This window comes from Malurus melanocephalus, unplaced genomic scaffold, assembly GCF_030028575.1.
Source record: "Malurus melanocephalus ecotype Western Australia unplaced genomic scaffold, MMel_1.1 scaffold_117, whole genome shotgun sequence".
NCBI classification, from domain to species: domain Eukaryota; kingdom Metazoa; phylum Chordata; class Aves; order Passeriformes; family Maluridae; genus Malurus; species Malurus melanocephalus.
In genome coordinates, this window is record NW_026623349.1 from 1,168,412 (window position 1) to 1,182,471 (window position 14,060).

General features: G+C 35.6%; 1 protein-coding gene across 8 annotated transcripts in view; it reads left to right on the forward strand.

Moving 5' to 3' along the window:
• Positions 1–14,060, forward strand: part of AGTPBP1 (ATP/GTP binding carboxypeptidase 1) — a 60,272-nt gene that overhangs the window by 34,537 nt on the left and 11,675 nt on the right. For 4 of the 8 annotated variants that reach the window (XM_057370006.1, XM_057370004.1, XM_057370005.1 and 1 more), the window contains exons 20-26: positions 664–808; positions 1,862–2,015; positions 2,733–2,913; positions 4,288–4,417; positions 4,779–4,910; positions 6,507–6,683; positions 11,950–12,110. In XM_057370006.1, coding sequence (XP_057225989.1) covers positions 664–808; positions 1,862–2,015; positions 2,733–2,913; positions 4,288–4,417; positions 4,779–4,910; positions 6,507–6,683; positions 11,950–12,110 — 1,080 coding nt within the window. Of the gene's footprint in view, positions 1–663; positions 809–1,861; positions 2,016–2,732; positions 2,914–4,287; positions 4,418–4,778; positions 4,911–6,506; positions 6,684–10,186; positions 10,486–11,949; positions 12,111–14,060 lie in introns of those variants that run through there. The other 4 variants (XR_008965602.1, XR_008965603.1, XM_057370008.1 and 1 more) reach the window with 4 other exon arrangements.

The window sequence follows — 14,060 nt, forward strand, 5'->3', positions numbered from 1 at the left end:
AAATCTTATACTGAATATTAATGTGAAGTATAATTTTTTGAGGAGAAGTACTTGTTTCTGCATTTGATAATTCTGTGTTACTCTGTTGTGAACAGTATTTTCTTTCTGAATTACTATGGAGAGTAATAGGTGTGATAGAAATATACAGGGTCACATTTTGTAAGCACACTACTGATATATAAGCTGCTTATATTTTATACTTTTCCTAGAAATTGCACACGGTTTCTGGGAAGCTTTTAAGGGACCGTACATATGCATGCTTGCTTGAAATCTTATTAGTGACTTCCAGTAATACTGATCACATGGTCCTTGTGATGAGCCTTCTGTAATCTGTGCTGGAATTATTGTAGAGGAGTTCTAAAATTCAGGATGAGATGGTACAGCATATCCATAAGTAATTCCTTCTTGGTTGATAGCTGTTTGCTTACTTTTTTTGTTTGTTTTTGTTTGCTCACCTTTTATCAATGTAACTGAATGTGTATGTCACTGCTATAGTTAAATATCTTTAAAGCTGGTGGGAATCTGTAGTTAGCTGTGATGTATATGGAAGAGAAATAAAGTCACTAAATGTCCCTCGAACACTTAGAATGTGTGTTTAGAAATATTCAGTACTGTGAAAAAAATTACTCTGATGTGTGTATTMCCTTCATTTCTTTTATTTAGAAATCACTTTTCAAGAAGTTCAATTGCTGCTGGTGGCCAGAAAGGAAAATCCTATTACACAATTACATTCACAGTGACTTTCCAACATAAAGATGATGTATGCTACTTTGCTTACCATTATCCATATACATACTCAGCTTTAAAGGTGAGAAGCTTATGATCTGTTATATAAATGAATATTTATGGTGTTAGTATGATATGTAGCATCCATGAGTGAATTTATTTTGTTTCTCTTTATGAAGTTCAAAATGTTCCTTACAAGGGGGAGTTTTAATAATATGAGTGTTTAAATTGACGAAGTGTGTAGGTTGTTCTGAAGAACMGTCCTTGGAAAAATAAAATAGATGCTTGTTTGAAAATGGGTTTTCTGGGAATCATAAAGATGATTACGTGACTGGAGCATCTCCCTTAYGAGGAAAGGGTGAAAGAGCAGTCCTGTTCAGCCTTGAGAAGAGATTATTGAGAGGGGACCTAATCAGTGTTGGGATGTATCTGAAGGGTGGATGTTGAGAGAATGGATCCGTGCTCTGCTCAGTGGTGCAGAGCAATAGGACAAGATGGAACTGATGCATAGGAAGTTCCACCTTGAACGTGAGGAGGAATTTCTTTACTGTGCARGTGACGAAGCACTGAAACAAGTTGCAGGGGAGGTTGTGGAGTCTCCCTSCCTTGGGAATTTAAGCACTGTCTGGACATGGTCCTGTGCAATGTTTTGTAGGATGGCCCTGCTTAAAACAGGGAGATTGGACCCGATGACCCAATCTCATTTCTTTCAGCCTTACCTGTTCTGTGATTCTTTGCTGGTGTTTCCATTATGTCTCAACTCTCTGTTCCTGTTTATGGATTCTTACGTTACCTGTTACAACTTTTTGCAGTGAAAAGGTCCCTGATCAGGTAACCATAATGAAGCAGAGGTTCTTAACTTCCATAGACCTTTATAGTACCATCTGTGTACAGCAATTTACCCCTTTTCCTTCCTCTTTCTTAAAGCAGTTGGAAAACCAGACTCTTTATAAAGAGAAATATTCAATCAGTCAGAGATGTAGAGAATGATATTTCATGGTCAAAATCATGTTGGAAACTTGAACATTGTTTAGAACAGCTAAAAGAAAGGTCTGTTAAATAGTACCTTTGAAATACGCTGTCATATGTGACTGCAAAGGATTTGAAGTGTGTTTTCRTTATTTTTGGGATGAAGATGCATCTCCGGAAGTTGGAATCTATGCACAACCCTCAACAGATATATTTTCGACAAGATGTTCTCTGCAAAACCCTGGCTGGCAATAGCTGTCCATTAGTCACTATTACAGCCATGCCAGAATCCAAATACTATGAACATATCAGTCAGTTCAGTAAGTATAACTCCTTTTTGTTATCAACTGAAAACAATGTAAAACTAGATATTTGGAGAAAAAAATTAGTCTTAACCACTATGCATTATAGAAATAGCAATGTAAAATAAGGTTAATGAATGTAATGAAAATAAGAGGCATCATTATTCAGGATTTCCCTTGTATTTAATAATATATGTGGTATTCAAACAAGTGTATTTATATGTTGATAAGATATCTTGATATCTTATATCTTTATGTATTTTAAATTTTTGCTGCTGGGCTTGTACATTACATTTTGCAGACAACACTTCTTGGAAAAGAATACCTGACAAGTAACTTTTTTCTTGAAATGCTGAGGGTATTTATTTGTCAAAAAATCTGTCATAAAACTAGTATCTAAGCTACTGTGATTTGAAGTGAGCTTATGTAATTTCCTTATTTGTTTGAGCAYCTCAGCTGCTGGGAAAAAAGTCACGAAAGTCATGTAACTGCCAGCTCAAATGAGTTGTGCATTTGTCTGAATTTAAAGCTTCATTGTCAWAGTTCTGTTATTAGCAGTCCTTTTAAAATTATTGTGGCAAATTCTCTCAATAATACCCATGCTCAGTAGTACTCAACTCACAGATGTTTTTTGCATTGTAATAAATGCAGCAGGCTATTGGCCCTTTTTTCAATTAACAAACCAGTTGTTTAGGTTGAATCACGTTTTGCAATTTCCATGCATATTTCTTTTAGGGAATCGTCCTTATATTTTCCTGTCTGCTCGCGTACATCCTGGAGAGACTAATTCAAGCTGGGTTATGAAGGGAACACTGGAATTCCTTATGAGCAACAATCCAAGTGCCCAATGTTTACGGGAATCTTACATTTTCAAAATTGTTCCCATGCTCAATCCAGATGGTGTCATCAATGGAAAGTAAGTATTTATTTTCTCACAAGTATTTAACCTATATGCTAATTCTTTGCATCAGTATTTAAAAATGAATAATCTGAACTAATCCTAAAGAAAGATACAAATGCAATACTTAGAGATAAAAACAAACACTTGCAATATTGCTAGGATTTTTCTATTTTTTGGTTTCTTAAAAGGCAGTTGCATTGSTTCACAAATTTAAGTTTTATAAAAATATTTTCAGTTGTTCATGAGTGAGAATCATTCCTATGTGATTTGACATGACATTTTAATTGTCTCTCTGTCTTGGATTTGTGCAAGTATTATATGAGACCACACCTGCATTTAAAAAAAGCTAAAGAAGTTCATGGTCTACAGGAAAAAAAAAGTTCCTTGTATTTGAGAAAGCTTTTTACATAATTTTTTTTAAAAGGTGGGAAGTTAACAGGTGTACAAGAGAAAGGGTAAGAGAGTATCCTGGTGTGCTTAGAGTTATTAGTAGTAGTTATTTCACTTGCTACCCTTTTCTTAATAAATTTAAGGGATATTTCAGAACTTTTTGAGACTGCTATGAATAAGCATTCAGCAGTCTTGTTTGCAGGGAATTCATATGGAATGGGAATCTTACTATGGCGAATCTGCAGTTTCTATTTATCTTTTATAGGTAGTATTTTAGAAGGTTTTGTGAACAAAATAATWAAAATAAAACTAATTATAGATTTCAGTAGAATCTTGTCTTTATATTTGTAAAAGCATGTGTATACTAGAACACCTGTATTTAAATGATCAAGATACAGGGACAATTAATAAAGCTGTGAGCAGACACAGTCTAAAGACAAAGGTACTGAAGATTACTGCATGATCCTAAAATCTTGCACATTTAAAAGTTCTTGCTGATAGCTGACTGAATACAGAGATAATATTTTTATTTGCTGGATTTTTTTCTTTGTGGTTTTTTTTTTGTTCTTGTTTTTTTCTCAGCTCCTTGTCTCCCAACAACTTCGCAATCCGAGTATTAATTTCTAGTTGACATTAGTCTTCAAACTACAGCAGCAGTCAAGACACCAAAATTGTAACGATACCATATATTTGAAATTCCTGATTTTGAACTAGCATTTAAATAGAATTCAGGCCTTCAGTTTCAACAGGAAATAAGCAATATTACAGTTGACTTCACATAAGAGGCTACTTCTAATTTGTTTTTAGGTTTTCTGTTACATAGCTTAAAACAMCCCAAGCATTTTTACTATTTGGCATGTTAGAAAATGTAGTTTGTTTATTGCCAGACTCCTTCCAAAGAAGCAGTGATGATGAGGAAAATTTGAGGTGGGGGGGAGGCTTATTTAAGAGTATGATAATACAGACTACATCATGCGTTTTTCCACCCCCCCACAATAGCCACCGTTGCTCTTTAAGTGGAGAAGATTTAAACAGACAGTGGCAAAATCCAAATCCAGATCTGCATCCCACTATTTACCATGCTAAAGGGTTACTGCAATATCTGGCTGCTATAAAACGTTTGCCTTTGGTAAGTATGTGTGTGTAAGCAATTCTGAATCTTTTTAACTTTGTTTATGTAGCTAGTCTATAAATTAAACATCKTAATATGGTCTTGTAAACAATGTCACACTTGAATTTGAGTTGGAGAACTGGGCTTCTGCAAACCTGTAGATGTAAATCTGTTACATTGGCTAGGCTAGATGGTTAAACCTTCCTTAGATGAAGCACACACTTTTTGTCTTAACGCACAAGTTAATATATAAGGAATTGTATTGCCTAATTCGTTGGAACTTTCAACAGTATAAATAAAAAAAAAAGTATTTCTAGCACTTTCATGAAATGTTAATTCCATATGCCTTGGTTTTATTTTTCCAACTGATTTTTTGTAGGTCTACTGTGATTATCATGGTCATTCTCGTAAAAAGAATGTGTTTATGTATGGCTGCAGCATCAAAGAGACAATGTGGCACACAAATGTTAATGCTGCCGCTTGTGACCTGATAGAAGACCCTGGTTACAGGGTGAGTTTGACCTCTTTTTTTAGGCATGGATTTATTTCAAATAGTATCCCAATATTATCCTATGCAAATAATGACTCTATAGCTTAAGCAGACTTATTTAAAATCATCTCTTTTTAGTTCATGAGTGTGCTTCAAGTACAATTTAAATATTGTACGTAGAGTATTTGTTTGTTTGTTTCTTTGCACCAATATGTACTTTTTTCTGTTTAATATTACTTTTATAAAGAATAGATGGAAAATATGCTTCTATGCGTTTATAATTACCAGATGAAATAATTAGTCACCGAAGCATGGCAAACAATATCCTAGCAATAAAGAAATAAAGAAACCAAATTGTTCTGAGAAACATTTATTTTGTTTGTGAAGATATGCAAGATTCCTTTTATAAAGAGGTGTAGTTAAGACATACCCCCCTGATTAGGTATAATAATCAACTTGCAYAAGCACATCCTTTGCATTATATGAGCTTTCAAAAATCTCAAAAATTTAGGGAATTACTTGTTTCTTRGACTATTACCTGTTTATTCTGTGTATCTCCCTCCACTGCTGCTTCATGGGAACTGTAAACCTGTGTGACGTGAATGTGTCCAGGCCGTGTATTTTTTTGAAAAGACTCAGAGTTAATTTCAAAAGCATGTGAATGTGTGTTGAAACACTTTTATGCATCCTTGGATGTAAATGAGTACAGATGCTTTCTGACTTTTTTTCCCCTCAAATCTCCTTCACCTACAAAAAACATAAACCTATAACTTCTTGATTTTCTTGTGTGATTTCCTGGATGCTGAGTTGGATGCCAGTTACATCTGCTGCTCTAACACATTTGCATATGGTTTTGTCACTTCATCCTGCACTACTGTAGTGCACAAAAGACAGTAGCCAGTGAGGGTTGTGGGAAAAAGCCTTTTGATTTCAAAAAGGCAGACTGAAGTGTTTGGGCAAGCTTATACTAAAGGGTTATGTACTACTGAAATAGTAAATTTGAAGCAGTTGTGTTTTGTCTTAACTGACAGAAATAAAAACTGGRAAGAACAGTCATTTAGCATTAGGCGTACATATATATATTTGCATGAGCTTTTCTCTGAAGCTGTCATATATCCTGAACTTTGATTCACATTCTTGAAGTGAAATATGCACCTAGTACTTTGCTGAATACAAATGATTTTTATGTATTAATAAAATACTGCAGGTTGTTAGGTCTGTAAATGGGGTTTCTGAGACAGTCTGCAGTTGAATTAAAAGCTTATATGGAGTATGTGGCATACTTAATTTGAGCAAACTTAGCTTGGTGAGTTAGGAGGGATGGTGATCAGCTGAAGAATTCTCTTGTAACCTGATTCTTACCTGCATGTCTAACAATGTTAGTGACTGAAGCGGATAAAAACAGATTTTAGTAAGTAGGAAAAGGCAAACCTGAAGATGCTGTCACTTGAACACACTGAGTTTTGAAAACTCAAGATGGAGAACTGCTTCTTTCTTTTAAATTCAAACTGCAGCAAAATTTTCTGGTAACATTTATTAATTACATAGTCTCTTTTCACTTCATTCCACAAGGGAAGTAAAAGTATTACTATATTTTTTCAAATTACTGTCCTTCAGGCACTCCCTAAGATCCTGAGTCAGACTGCTCCAGCATTCTGCATGGGCAGCTGCAGCTTTGTTGTGGAAAAGTCCAAGGAATCTACAGCGCGAGTTGTTGTCTGGAGAGAGATAGGCGTACAAAGGAGCTACACAATGGAAAGCACATTATGTGGATGTGACCAGGGCAAATATAAGGTAGGAAGATAAATCAGTTAAATATTGCTTGCTTTTTAATTTCTTCTGTTTGCGTTGGTATCTTACTCTGCAATCCACTTGCTCAATGCTTGCTTGCTTTAAGCTTCTGAAATGTTTTGAAGCCTGGGTACACTAATGTTAGGATTAAATGCTAAAATTTTCAGCTTTATAGGTTGCACAGCAGTTTTGCTTGTGGGCTGTTTTAACAAGATTAATATTAATCGTTGCTTGTAACACATGTGTGCATGTAGTTAAAAAAACCCATAACTGCTCTGTCCAAGAGATTATTTAAATTGTGTAGTATTATTGCCATACTAAAATAAAAATTTCCTTAACATATGGCAATTTCAGACTTCACCATGGCAGATCATGGTCCTTCAGCAGATTTTTAACAGTGTCCCTTACAGAATTTTCCTATAGAGCTGGGGAAACAGACTTACAAATAAAAACACTTTTATATTGGCTACCAGCACTACAAATTTCACATCATCTCTGAACTCACACAGTTGTTTGGCTTCTTGATTTTAAATTTGTTTTCGTTTTCTTTCCTTGCCAAGTATTAATGGGTTGGTATCTGAAAACAAAAGGTGACTGTGTTTGTAGTGTCTCATTAGTAGACAGCATTCATGGAAGAAGTTGGTTTCCTCTACTTGAAAGTTGAGTTTAGGAATGCTAATTAAGAAAATGATCACAAGCCTCAAATAAGGTGCTTGACAGAAAGGGGGTCACAAGTCTGGGAGGAAGGATAGGGTGGTAAAGAAACAAAAAGAAGAGTTGAAACAAGGTATATTTAGTATATTGATGTATGCTACAACATCTGTGCATATATCCCTAGACAGTAGGAAGACAGATACTTTGTCAGGAATTTCAGTAGGCCTGTAAATACTATATTTTGTCAATTAACAACAGAGGCATTCCTGCTGTTGTCAGACTATCCTCAAGTGACATCATTACAGGGCTTTTAAAAAAAGTAACTCCTCCAACTTGCTTATTTTGAAATTTACGAAGTATTTTTAAACATAAACCAAAACTCAAAGTTTTAGTAGTGTTGGTACAGGAAGTACGTAAGAAAAATGAATTGAAGATGCTTTATGGACAAACTTTCAAGGTGCTTAAGCCTCCAAAGCTCTTTTTCAGATATGACAGCAAAAAATGGCTGAATTCTATGGAAGAAACATTTACTCAAAAGTGAAGAGCGTTCGTATATGTAATATAAACAATCTGATGGGATTAAATTGCTGTTCTGTCATTCATTTTATGGAGTAAAGCAATTTGTGAGATCTTAGTCATCCTCTGAAYGTACAGGAAGATTTTTATTTTTTWCTTCACTATGATCATGCCCAGACTTTTTAAAAAGTGTATCTAAAAAGCCAAGGTGACTGGACTTAAGCAAAGAGCAGCATTTCTCCAGTGACAAGATGAAAGAGATGAAAAGGCTTAAACTCAGGGGTTTGGGTTTTTTTTGGGGTGGGGGGGGGATTCTTGTGTTGTTTAGTTTGCTCTTGGGGTTTATTTTGTGGAAGAAGTAGAGCCATTAACTCAATAAACTTGTGGTATAAATTAGATGACTTACCTCATAATACATTATTTCAAAACAGAGAGAAGTTGAATTATAGAAATTCCCTTCCCTCCTACTTACCATCCCAAAGGACATGAGAGTTCAGATTTGAGGGATGGAACCATAAAGGTCTGAAACTCTCATTCTGGTTTGGCATCCTTGCAGAATTTTGTTCAAAGTACAAAGAGGATTACTTCACAATTTGRTTCCTTATGGAAGAATACTGAGTCTTTGCTGAAGCCTGAACATCAATTTTTGGTTCTGTTCTTATTTATTTTACTTGAACAATGATGATGGTAGGCTATTTTCAGCCAGGAAGCTGTTGAGCTGAAGTTAACTTTTCTTACCTGAATTTAGGATCTCTGGTGACAGAGTTATCTCTGGAAGCAATTTTTTTTTTTTTAAACTGGTCACAGTGTAGTGTGTTGAGAATAAGTGCTGCAAATACTGCACAGTCATCTGCAAGTCAAGAAATGGAGAAACAAACTGTCAGGTGAAAGGATTCTCCAGGATCTACTATGGAGCATAACAAAGATGTCAGACAAAAGAACATTGTCTTCAATAATTCAAGCCACCTGCAAATTGAAATCAATCCCTTTCCCGATTGAAGATTAATAAATTTGGAAGTACTGGTTAACTTTTAGGTTAATCAAAAAGATTTTGTTACCTGGAAATCTTACAAAGCCCATAAAGAGAAGATCTTAGGAATCAGGAAATAAAGATTCAGTCAACAAATTTCTCAGTAATCATGATTCTTCAGTCTCTAGGATTTGAGTTTTCAAAAGTGATGTCTTTGTAGCCTCTGCTAAATAAGAAGGCAGAAGATCTACATGGTATTTTCCTGTCCAGTTGACTTCTTCARATATTTATATGGCTGTTTTCCTTTTTTAAAGTACATAATATGAGAATATTCTTCTTCACCTGAGGTCACAGACTGCTGCGCCTTTGTTTTGTATCTTTGCTTTCAGGTAACAGATTTAAAAACTGAGATACTCTGTTGATGAAGGTATCTTCATGACACGCTTAGTAAAGAAGACTTGAACTCTCCATTTAAAATGTTACTATGTAGAACGAACACACTTGTATGAGATATAGAGAAAAAGAAATTAAATTTAGTTTTTTTTTAAAAAAAAGCTATCTCCAGGTGAGGCTTGGGCTTAAAAGCAATGTCTGTAAATTTAAGGAATGCTTCAGTACGCTTCAGTTAAAGGTGCTAGAAAAACAGCTGAAGATCACTGGAAGATAAAGTAAAGCAGTGTAATCAGTGCTTCAGTGAAAGTGAATTTATGAACTCCACCTGAGGTCTCTTTMGTAAGGGCAACTGATGATGATGATTATTTACTGAACCAGACTTTAGGTCTCATTTCACGGAAAGGAAGAGGTTTGACTGATGGAAAAATCAATTAATAAATTTGCTATTTGACATTTGTATGGAATTGCATTCTCCTTTATGTATGATTTAAAGAAATGAAAGAAGTAAATCAAGACTTGGGCATAAGGCTATTACCACAGCTGTGTAGACCCTTCAGTGTAGTAAGTTCAAAATTTATCCTTCAGCTGTTTCCCAGTTATCCACCTCCAATCTGATCCATTTAGGTTTTTCTTTAGTTACATCCTCTTTCTGCTGTGCTAAAAATAGCAGCCACGGAACATGCGCACGCTATTTATAACAATTGTCTTTGCACTCTCCTTCATGCTATATTCTTGTCCTTTTTCAACTTAGAGACACTCCTGTTAGACATATCCTGTCTATAAGGAACCTGCCAACTAACGACAAATTCTTCAGCGGCAAATGTAGACAATAATAACTGGAAAAGTTTCTGAACCGTCAAATTGTTCACATTAGTAATCTGTGTAACAGTGAGATTACTGTTACCTTTCTCCCTTCTCTTATATATACTTGTTGCCTCTTGACCTTAATGTTATTTTAATCTCTTTGGGGCAGGGACTGTGTCTTCCTGTGATTAGCRTAGTGGAACCCCAGCTATGACTGGGGTCTTCGAAAGTTAATGATATGCAAACAAATATAAAACAAAGCCAAAAAATTGGCCTCTGTGGATAAGGTACTGCACTGAGTGAGGAGAACTGATTTCTGTTCCCAGCGGGGTCAGTGACATGCTGTGAGACACTGTGCAAATCGCTTCAACCCTCTCTGCCTCCATTTCTCCATCAGTACAGTGAGGATAATTCTTCCTTTATTAATAAGTGCTTTGAAACCTACAGCACAAAAGCATTTTGAAAGAGGTAAGTAGTATTACTGTTAAGAATAATACTCAAACATTCAATTCTTGTTCACTGCTAACAGGTTTCAGTACCATTTGGCCGGAGGATGGCACTGTGCAGAATCATGGATATAGCTTTATCTTTCTTGTTACTAAAAAGCACCTTGTTTATGGGTACTACCAAGAGAAGAAAAGAACTCAGAAGAAAATCAAACTTTTTTTTTTATTGTGTGTTCAAAACAGTACATGGAGAATGTGTGGGCTGTACCATTTCTGGAGCAACATACTTTCTATTAAACCTTGCATTTTAAAATGCAGTGTTAGTGTCGCAACACATGCARAGCTTGTGTGGAAAGGTTTTTCAAGCTTTTGGTAAAAAAATTTGTACTTCATTCTCTTTTTCATGTATTTTTTTGTACTTGATGACTTAGCTTACCACCAATTCCTGGCTCTTCTGCTTCCCTGTTTCTTTTGTCAAAGCTTCTTTTTAACTAATCTGTACATTAAGAGGTTTAAAAGATCCAAGCTAAAATCCTTCTAAAGTCTCCAGAGATACAGAAGTTGCAAAGGGGGAGATTGAGTTGGGTTGTGCTTCTGAATTTGCTAGTGTATATACCATTAGTACTAGCCAATCACATAACAGTTGAGGCTCAGCCTAGATTATTCTCTTTTTATAAAGTAGTTGAGGTTAGAGGTTATGTCCCTATATACTGCACTTCTGGCTAAATTTAAAAGTGTAGAATCACCTGATCAGAGGCATTATCAGGTATGTAAACTTGGAGAGCTTTGCATAAGTTCTACCTTATAAATAGTTATTGCAGAAGAAAATGCCCGACTTTGTAATTCAAGTTAGAAAAGAGCTGTGGCTTTTGAGAATTTGTTTGTTGGTTTTAATTACTAAATGTGCAATTAAATGCTTTCAGAATTAACACATGTAGCCTCTAACTTATAGGCGGGGAAGAGACATCTGTCTCATGGAGTTACTGCTATCTTAGATAGTCTTACTGTGTGTCGGAACATAGCAATGAACTTGATCATAGCTATGATAGGAATTCTCTTATTTGTTTTCTTTCTGATTGATGGAACTTACATTGAGGAATTTTGTATTTGAAAATAACTTCTATAAATTTCACCTGAAGTTTTAAAAAATAATTTATACTTACAAATATAGCCATGATCTTTGTCTCTATTCCAATGCCAGTGGGTAAAGATCTGTTAATATTGGGGTGCTGGAAATGTAGACTAGGAAGCTCCAAAATATGTGGATATGTCTGTTCAGCCTTGGAAGAATCATGTAGGTATTTCTTAGTCTTCTCTGATACTCTTGCTAAATGTTCACTTAGTCTTACTTGTTCTGTCTTTAAAGCAAGAGAATGTATTAAATAAAATAAGAAAATATTAACCTAAAGAGTTATTCTGCAGTATGTATGTATGTGTCCATCTGCATGTACCTATTTTGTATTTTTAAATCTTATTTTCAAATTAGGGATTGCAAATAGGTACAAGAGAACTGGAGGAGATGGGAGCAAAGTTCTGTGTTGGCTTGCTGCGTTTAAAAGGAATGTCCTCACCTTTGGAATACAGTCTGCCTTCTAGTCTGTTGGATATTGAAAATGACCTGATTGATTCTAGCTGTAAAGTGACAAGGTAGTACACGTTTATTATGTTTGCTTTTTTTTTTTTTTTTTGGAAAAATATTGCAATTTCTCAAGTGATATAAAGATTCTTTCAAAAATATTCTTCCACTCATCAAAAATAATGCTGATGTGTTGTGACCTGTTACTGTAACAGTAATCTCAATATGTTGCGTTATTTCAGTTGCTTCAGACTTTGAAAGAAAACAATACAGAGTAAGACTCACATTTGTTACTGAGATAAAGACTAGCAATTTTAATGTGATTGGGGAGTTATTACAGGCCATAAAATTCAGTAGTAGGTCTTAGGTCTTAAATGTCTCTTTGGAAGTGCTTTTTTTTGTTTGGTTGGTTTGGGTTTTTTTAACTTGCTATGGTATTTAAAACGTGTTTAAACATACTTAAAGGGTATGAGTTAAAGTACTAAGAGCTGTAAGTTTTTCTTCTGAACTTTTTTTTATTGTTTGTTCTCTGGTGAAGGTATGTAACAACACTTGAAGAATGTAAAACTTGTGAAGTAGTTGGAGTCACGAAACAAATTTATATGCTCGGTAGCTGGGTTACTAAGTTGCCCGTTCTTGAAGCTATAGATATGCTTGCAAATGCATCTTTCCATTCATTCAATTCATGACTCAAATATCTACATACATGTGGTAACTAAGGATGGACAGTAAGTAAGTGGTTTCGAATCTACAAGCGCATTTTTCTTAAAATGTAGTTGACGAACTAATAACGCAGAGTTCCAGACTTGAAAAAAACCATTACACTGGAAAGGAGCAAGATTTACATGGTATGATATTTCTAGCTGGCATACTAAGAGATGAAAATATTTTTTAGTGGTGTTGGCTATAGCTCAAATTTAGCTAAAGCAATACAGTGAAAATTTGGGGAAAAAACTAAATTTGTTGCTGCTTTTGGGCAGCTGAAACAAGGAGGTACTTGACACTAAGACTTTCATTGGCTATAAGATTAATGAGCAACCATGGAAAGCTACAGAACTATGGGAGTGTATGTGTGACATCCTGTGACAAGGAAATTATATTTATTTCCTATATTTGGGCACATTCAGTGTTACTGGAGTATTGAAAAAAACTGGAGCTTGTTCATGCTCACCATTTACAGACAATAGTGGAAAGTGAGGTATAAGCTAAAAGATAATAAAAACAATAGGAGGGTGTCTTAGGGAAGTGGTTAAAAGTATACGAAGAGTAGCTGTGATGTGTTCCTATCTCTCGCTCCAGTGGTGGTTGGATCCCCCAGTATCATTTGCTCACTAGTAGAACATCAGGGTGTTTCTAAATGACTGGATTTTTACTGTCAGAACAAATTTTGTTCTTGGCTAAACCTGAGTTAGTGATTCCTGGAAAAGTGTCAGAAAGTGGGTTGGGAGTAACCAAAGAAGAGCTTCTGTAAATGTGTAAGTAGTAAAAGAAAGATTAGGGAAAATATGGGCCCACAGGTGAATGGGCAGGAACCTTAGTGACACAAGGTATGTAAAGGCTGAGGTACTGAGTGAGTGCCTTTCATATCTTAGTGTCTACTAGAAAGACCAACTTTCAGTATGCTAAGGACCCAGAGATGGGGAAGGGTCTGGAGCAAGGAAGGCCTTCTTGGGTAAGCCTTCCCATGGTGGGAGAGGAAGAGATTGGAGGTTACATAAGCAAACTAGTCTTACCCAAGTCCACAGGTCCTGATAAGATGCACCCACAAGTACTGAGGGAACTCACTGATGTCCCTGTGAGACCACTCTCAGTGATTTTTGAAGGATCGTAATGACAGGAACAGGTGCTTTTGGAGACTGAAGGAAAGCAGATGTCCTGTCTTCAGGAAGAACAGGGAGGAGCATCCAGGGAACTACATGCCAAAGGCTCAGAAGCAGAGTTTTGCTGTATACCTTAGCCTATCAGACTTATTGCTTCAATTACTTGGAGGAGTCTGTCTAGAACAGAGCAATTTTATTCTG